General features: G+C 51.2%; 2 protein-coding genes across 2 annotated transcripts in view; both read left to right on the top strand.

Moving 5' to 3' along the window:
* Positions 1-805: 805 nt before the first annotated feature.
* Positions 806-5,428, top strand: SODALDRAFT_376887 (hypothetical protein; the record flags this gene model as incomplete). Its single annotated transcript, XM_028614857.1, has 11 exons — positions 806-901; positions 993-1,108; positions 1,388-1,409; positions 1,503-1,534; positions 1,652-1,761; positions 2,314-2,380; positions 2,534-2,579; positions 2,637-2,726; positions 2,805-3,000; positions 3,151-4,038; positions 4,149-5,428. The coding sequence occupies 11 exons, from the start codon at positions 806-808 to the stop codon at positions 5,075-5,077; spliced, it is 2,592 nt and encodes an 863-aa protein (XP_028468992.1). The 3' UTR covers positions 5,078-5,428.
* A 1,926-nt stretch (positions 5,429-7,354) lies between these two features.
* Positions 7,355-7,721, top strand: part of SODALDRAFT_376889 (hypothetical protein) — a gene marked incomplete at its 3' end in the record, with an annotated part of 863 nt that continues 496 nt past the window's right edge. The window contains exon 1 of the mRNA XM_028614858.1: positions 7,355-7,682. Coding sequence (XP_028468993.1) covers positions 7,560-7,682 — 123 coding nt within the window. The remainder of the gene's footprint in view (positions 7,683-7,721) is intronic.

Genomic DNA, 7,721 nt, shown 5'->3' on the forward strand with positions numbered 1-7,721 from the left:
TCCATTCATCTTGGTAAACTAGTTGCATATATTATCGGCCCAATAATGGATTTATTTTATTTTATTTGATTTTTATTTGTATTTTTATTTTTAAACTCACACCCTATCTGGGGTTGAAGTTTGTAGCCGTGACTCAGTCTGGATCAGCACGACAACGACGGAGTCAGAACCGGAACTTTGATTCTTATGTAAGACTGATGACTCTTAGCCTTTGCACCCCGTGATCCAGTAAGACACATTCTGGAACACTGCCATATGTCCAAAGACCTGTCGAGAGGAATGGTGAACTCGATGGAGGGGTTGTTGAATGGCGGGGAGTTATCATTAACCTCATAATTTCTTTTGTTCTTCTTGCTTTCCCCCCCCCCTCTCCTCTGTTCTAAAGAAATACGGATAAAAAAGAAAAGAAAAGAAAATTTAGGTGCTAATTACGTAGTAGAATTGCTCCGTGACATCGGGTCCGAAACCGTCCCTCGTGCCAGTCTCGAGATCGGCCGAATTAAGCCTCATGGACTTTCTACGTCATGACCTTGAGTGATTGTAAGTACCGGTTGAGCAGTAGATAGAAGAAAAGGGGAAAAGACCCAAGGGGTCTAATAGTCTGTACTTCGTATGCCTCGGGTAAAAGGGAATGAACTGCTAGGTGTAATAACACGAATAATAGACCAGACAAACGGAGAATAACAGTTGAAGGAACTAAGTAAAAAAAGAAAAAGAAAAGAAAAAGAAAAAAAGACAATGGGGGGGGGGATTGAGGAAGACCCTTCTCCACCCCAGCTGGGCGTGTCTACCTTAGTCGATCCAGATGCATGATTTCCGTCGTCGAAACGCAGATACCGATACCCTACTCCGCTTCATCTTTCATGCGCACATGTCCTTATGCATAGGCCGCTCCAAGACTGTAATTACGTTGTATCCATATTCGTTCTTGCTTCGTACTTCGTACTTGGTACGTACGTTGTATGTACGCCCCCAGCTGTCGCTCTGCACAGTCTGTACGTACCGGCACTCGCGCTCTCCAGGTCATCCGACAGATATATTGGGAAGAGAAACGAGCCATTTCGTCGTGGCCACGTCTCCCTACATTTGACGGGAGAGTCCCCATCCAGTCTGTCCCCGTTATGAATCCTGCAGCACCTATTCGTACATACCATACTTCGTACAGAACAGGAGAACTTCCGGTCACCAAGCCACTAACAGGGGTCCGAGGACTATACATAAAGCATCCACATCCCAAGCCATGAAAAAGTTCAAAGTGCCAACTCTTTCCCTCGATAAAACCACAGGGAATGGATGTACGAGTACAACATATTGAATACGCAGATCAGAAGAAACATACTTTGTAAATCCGTGGATATAAAAAGATAAACAAACGAAATCAGCGCAGACTGATTCGAGACAACTCCGTTGTTCGTTCGTTTTTTACCGTCAAACCCGTTTCTTCTACCCCACCAACGAGGCTCTTCTGTATAGGTACCTAGGGGGAGACGCTTCTCCGACAGCCCCACGTTAAAAAGGCGGTGACGCTGCAGCCGTGATGCGCCATGTAGGTAATATATGGAGTAGGAAGGGTGGGAAGGACGTGTAGAAGCAGCACTACCTTACCTTAGGTACTACCGCTACCAAACTCTCTCAACCAGTCGAACCACAGTATCCACACATCCTATTCTCTCATTCCCCACATGCACAACGCCCCGCGCTTGCAACGGCAACTGCAACTGCACCTGCACCTGCACCTGCACCTGCGCCTGCACCTTCGAAGTATGTACGAATACTTCATACATCTGCAACTTCGTTGTTCTCCTGTCAGTGGTAGATTTGGCGCGTCCGCTGTCTTCTCGGCCCCGCTACCTGCCGCAGCGACAAGGAAACGAGAGAAAGAGAGAGAGAGAGCGAGAAATACTCCGTGGAGTAGAGCCGAGAAGTGGGATTATTATGGCCCCTCGGTGGCGTTGATTAGACGCCTTCGGTTCGTTCAGTGTCCAACATAATGTTAATACGGACTAAACTACGAAAGAAAACCAGAAAAGCCGTCATTGAAAAAGTCTCGTCTTCGTCCGCCTGCCGGACCGCTACTTAGCAGTTAGTGCACCTACTTCGAACGAAGTACACGTGTATAGAACAATACTCGTTGCTACGAACGAAAAACTTCGTAGCCTGTAAAGACAACGAGAAAATGACAAAAAGACCCGTCCAGGACTGGCAGCTAATCCGGATATCGCTTAGTGCCAGGTCCCTGACGCCTCGGGAATTCAATCATGGTCCGGGCGCCCATCGACTCACACCTGGCAGTCGGGCACGGACCATGACCAGTGACGAATCCCGGAGCTTCCAACCCCTCTCCCTCCCAGCAAGTATCCCCACCGAAGCCCAAGATGGAGTTAAAAAAAAAATGTTTGGAATAAGAGGAGAAAAAGACGTCTCCTCCCGCTTCTTCCGTTTCTTCTCTTTCCTTTCCCCCCCTTCCTCTTTTCCAACATTCATCAACACAATTACCAACAAGACAACGAAGTCGCACAATCTCAATTCTCAGACATAAACCTCCAGAACATAATTTTAAGAACTTCGTCGAGAATCATGTCCGCCGTCGCTGAGCTGTAAACGCCCACTGTGGGAGGTGTTTCCCTTTGGCAAAGGGGGCATCTCCCGCAGTCCAGCAGCCCATCGAGACATTCAATCCCTCTGTTTTTGACGAAGTCTTATCCTGCAAGGTTTTCACCGTTTGGGTGTCCCGGTCAGACACCTCCAATTCTCTAGAGAATTGAGACGAGAGCCTGCTTTCCTGTTTCCCCATTCAACACCAGCTGCTCCAGAACGAGCCCACATCATCCTGGGGCCACTATCACACTAAACCGCATCACGACACCCCTCTATCGCCCCCCCCCCCTTTCTTCCAGAACCAAACCTTCATCACCTCTATTCAGAAACAAAGTCAACGGTCAACTATCCCTCTACAGACTGAGGTTTATTACCTTTCCGACTTCCCTGAAGAATCATCGGGTGTCTCTTGTTGCACCGCCTTTTATCACCCACTCAAAACTCGGTCTCGTCCCGAGCCCCACTTCACCGCTCTCTCCATACCACGGCGATCGATCCACCTTATATCGCCGCAGATATAAACTGCCAAGTAGCAAGTGCAACAGAATTCAGGACGAGGCATGTCGCGCATTATCCGCCTCAAACACCCGGCTATTGCCCGGAAGGTTGCCCAGCGGCGCAATTCCTCCTCGTCTTCTTCCCTCGACCTTTCCGATGATGGGGGCTACTCCGGAGTCGAGGACATTAGCGATTCCGAGGACAACGACGAGAAAGATGTCGATGCGGCCGAGGAGGAACACATCATAACCCGCGTATTGCAACCTAGCAATCAGAGTTCCCCTCGGTCGCACTCCCTTGACCAAGATGACCAGGCGGATGCTGAAAATGACGATGGCCAGGACGCCGACGCCGACACCGACGCCGACGATGACGATGACGATGATGATGATGACGAGGAGGATGAAGACGACGAAGAAGAAGAATATGACGATGATGGCCAAGTCGGTGCTGTTGACGAACCAGCCAGTGTTGACCTAGATGATGGCGCGAGCTGGGACGGCATCGTCTCCGAAGTCGACGAGGCGGCCAGCTCGGACAATCATGCCACGCCCTATCGTGCTGCTCCTGAACGGCACGTCCGCTTCGTGGACGTGCCCTCCAGTGATTCTGACTCTACCGACACGGATGATGACCACGCTGATTTCTTCCCTGATCTGTTTGTCGATCAGAGCTCTCTGGACCCGTCCTTCCGCCGGGAAATTGAACAAGATGACGATGCGAGTTCGACCACGTCGGGCTCTTGCTGGGACTTCCACGGCGTCTACGAGTACAATCTTAGCGGCGACGCCGATGTGGAGGCCATCACCATCATTCAGGAGCTCGAGGAGGACGTCACCCCTGTAGCCACTCGTTTCCCTCTCCAAGACGCTCCTGACTTGTTGCCCGCCGCTGATCCGGTGCCATCCCATGATGATGTCCAAGAGCTGGACGGTTACGAGAGTGAGTTTTTTACTTCTTGACTTTCGCCGTGACGTCCAACACACTCTCCTTACTTGTCCTTTTTCGTCTCTTTTGTCTCTCATCCGCTAATCCCGCCGACCTCTTCTTAGCGGATGGCGACACCACTGAGGAAGAAGAAGATATGCCGCCCCCATCTGTGCGCCGGAGACAAATGCAGTCCGCACGGGCGGTTCAGTCTGATGAGTCCGACACCGGCAAACCCATCAAGGGTCGCCGTGGCCAACCGCGCGTGGGCCGCTTCCATCTCGATAGCTCGGAGAGGAAACCTATTGCTGTGGTGAACCCCATCTCGAGGAAGATGATGATCTTCACGCCGCATAGGCGACGCCAGCTGGACCTCTCCCCCGAACAATTCGAGCTGTCTCCCTTCGGGCTGCAGCCGTCTCCGATGGTGGGCAACTCGGCCCATATCATGATGAGCGCCATGTCCTCGACCGGGTTTGCCTTGGGCGACTTCTTCGACACGCACACCATGGGGCCCGCCGAAGCCTTCTTCCCCGCGGACGACAGCTCCGACATGGGCATGGACATGGAAGACGAAGACGACGCCGAGAGGAGTCTCGACATTGACGATTTCATCACCTTCGAGGCCGGGTCCCAGGCCGACGAGCCCGCCGGAGACGACTGGTGCCGCAGCGACGCCCTCGCTTCGACCCCGGCCCGGCCGACGACCGCGTCGAGCGACATCGACATGCTATCGCACATCAACGCCAGCAACGTCGGCGCCTTCCGCCGCGACCAGATCAACCAGCGCCTCATCCTCAGCGAGAAGGCCACGCAGGACTCGCTCGCCTTCAGCAGCCCTTACAACTACACGGCCCTGCGCGGCATCAAGTCGGACCGCTTCGAGACCGCCGCGGTTCCGCTGACGCCCATGAGGCGGCAAAAACGGCAGATGCAGGAATTTGCCCGCAGCCCGCTCGAATCGGTCTCTCAGAAGCGCAAGGCGTCCGGCGAACATTCGGCCGGTCATAAGCGGCATAGGAGCATCTCCGACGTCAATCAGCTCCGCATCTGATGGAGCTGTGTCGGGTGGATGGGCGGTAACCCCGGTGATGAGTTTGATGGTAACCGTCGCCGGGTCCCATCCAAACAAACCAAAAACGACCGAGGATGGCATGGCTTTGTGCTCCCTGGAAAACGGGGACGTAGTACAAGCCATCCCTGGCCTCGAGAACTCTTCGTACATGAGCTTTTCCCCCTTTTCTTTGTAAATGTCTAATGTCTGATGAATTTTTTTTTTAATTCCTGTGTCTGCTTCGTGGTATCCTTACCTTGAGTTGCCTGTCGGCCCTCCTGGGCTGGCTCACGAAAGCTGCCCTCCTACATAAGAGCTGAATATAGGATGCAATAGATAAAACTTTGATGCACTGTCGTCTTGTGATGTTCCTTAACCAGAGCTGAGTCGCTACGTGACACTGTTTCCACACGGTCCAGCGATGTCTCCCCGTTCCACTGAATTCAATACCCACCGCTCTTCGCCTCCTCAGCTTGGATGGAGTCGTGAGACGACCTGTTTATAAGCTTCGCCCCTCTATGCGTTGCCTCGGGCACAGCTAGTTGTCCTACGACACCCGGCGCTGTTTACCCTGCTATGTATGTGCTGCGGTGAGACTCGTCTAGTCGACAGAGAGAACAGTAAGTACCGCATATGAATATGCCGTCGTTAAGTCCCAAGAAGACGTGCAAGAGGGCTTGTTTTAGGCTATGCCGGGGAAGTTGAGACAGCGCCGAAATCGGTAACGGTAAATAAAGCACGGATATATTGAGTCTTTGTGGTAACCATCTCCCCCTCTTTCTTGCCCTTTCGATTAGGAAAACCTTGATGTGTCCAGAGCTTGACTTGTCTGTCTCCCACGTCTGACATGTCCTCGCTTCCAATAGTAGATGAGACAGAAAACGACGCTGACCACCAACCATCCGTATTACTTACCACTTACCACTTACCACTTACCATTAAAGGCGTTCCATTGACTGAGTAAAGAGCGAAGCGAAAGCTGGTGTCTCTTTTGCCGGACGTACGAAGGAAACATACCTATGAAAGCAGACGATGAATTAGAACGCAGGTCCCGGGTACTTTGTACAAGGATGCTATGCTGCCTCAGTTCGTGAAGCTTCTACACAGATGGAACCCATCGAGCGATCGAGTGTTCAACTTTGTACGAAGTACAACCAACGTACAACGCACAACGTACAACGTAGGTACGGATACTTCGGGCTTTGTGCAGTAGTGTACCTCACAAGCATACGCTTATTTGATTGAATTGGCCAATGAAAGCCCCGGAAATTCTCAGTTCGGGAGGTCACTAACAACCTACCTTATGCAGTGGGGCTTTTCTGACCCGAAATTGCAGCAATCACAACGAATGAGGGCGAAGGATCGAAAGTGCAACCCCTAGCTTAGCTTAGCTTAGCTACTTCACGTCTTCAGGAATACGAGGGGGCAGCCGAGAAAGGATGCATTGCATTGCATGCTCCTTGCATGCAACCAACCCTCTGTTCATCGTGAATATTCGTACCTCGAACACCCTCTACTAGGAGGTTCTTGTTTCCAACGGTCTTCTCGTTCTTTTCTTTCAGTACTCGATAGAGTGCAAATGCCGTGACAACGATGAGGGCAATTACCCCAACAAGACAACCACGGTCGAGTCCGGCGCATTCCAAAGAGACCCTCCCCCCCCCTAAGAAAAAAAGAAAGAAAAAAAGGGGGGGAGGCAAAACCCAACTATGAATGCCAAAGCAAGTGACCATAATAATGGTGCGCTCTCGGCCCCAAACCATTCACTGAGCAAATCATCTGAATCAGCACATGATGAAGGCAAGTTACTGACTTGCTGGGTGTAGTCTGATCGAGTGCTTATGGGACGGCCCCGTCCTGTCCTGCTGAGCTGATCGTCGGCTTTGTCTTGACGTTGCTTTAGAGACAGGTTTCTTTGCTTTCTTTTTAACTGCTGTGATATTATATGACTCCGGACCTTTTAGCTCCCTTGCTTTGCGCGTAGGTAGGTATTTTCTGATTAGGCACCATATCCCAAACAGGTAATTATCCCTACTGTAAGACTGCAAGAGAGTAATTACGAGCTAAGTGCCCAGCCCGACGCTGTGTACGGGGCAAATGAACGTAACGTGGGTGCATTGGTGCATTGGTGCATTGGTGCATCGCGGGCCACTGTTTACATACGAGCCCTGTCTGTGCCCCCCTGCCCCATCAAGCTCAGTCCGGCCAAAAAGAAAGTCACGCTCCGCAACATTGATACGAATAAATTTCCCCCTTCTCGCTTCCTCTTAGCCGTGTCGTCGTCTTCCCGTCTTCGTCTTCTCTACACTGTCTTTCCCACTACCTGTCGCTCGCTGATACCACTTCTCCTAATACAAGGGACGATTTCTACAAGTTCTTTCTAGTCCACCACTCGTTATATCTATACATCTAATTTCTCTTGAATTCCTTTTTTTATTTTTGTTTTATTTTAGTAATTTACCTCCTTAATCAGTCCATAAAGATGAAGTTCATCCTTCCTATCACTCTCCTTGCCGGCGCCGCCGCCGTCTCTGCCCAGTCCAGCGCCCCCCAGTGCGACGCCTTGTATATTGTCGAGACCTGTCTGGAGGGCCAGAACCAGATCGTATGCAACCCCGACAATATGCACATCATAACCTCGCAT

Source organism: Sodiomyces alkalinus, assembly GCF_003711515.1.
Source record: "Sodiomyces alkalinus F11 unplaced genomic scaffold SODALscaffold_2, whole genome shotgun sequence".
NCBI classification, from domain to species: domain Eukaryota; kingdom Fungi; phylum Ascomycota; class Sordariomycetes; order Glomerellales; family Plectosphaerellaceae; genus Sodiomyces; species Sodiomyces alkalinus.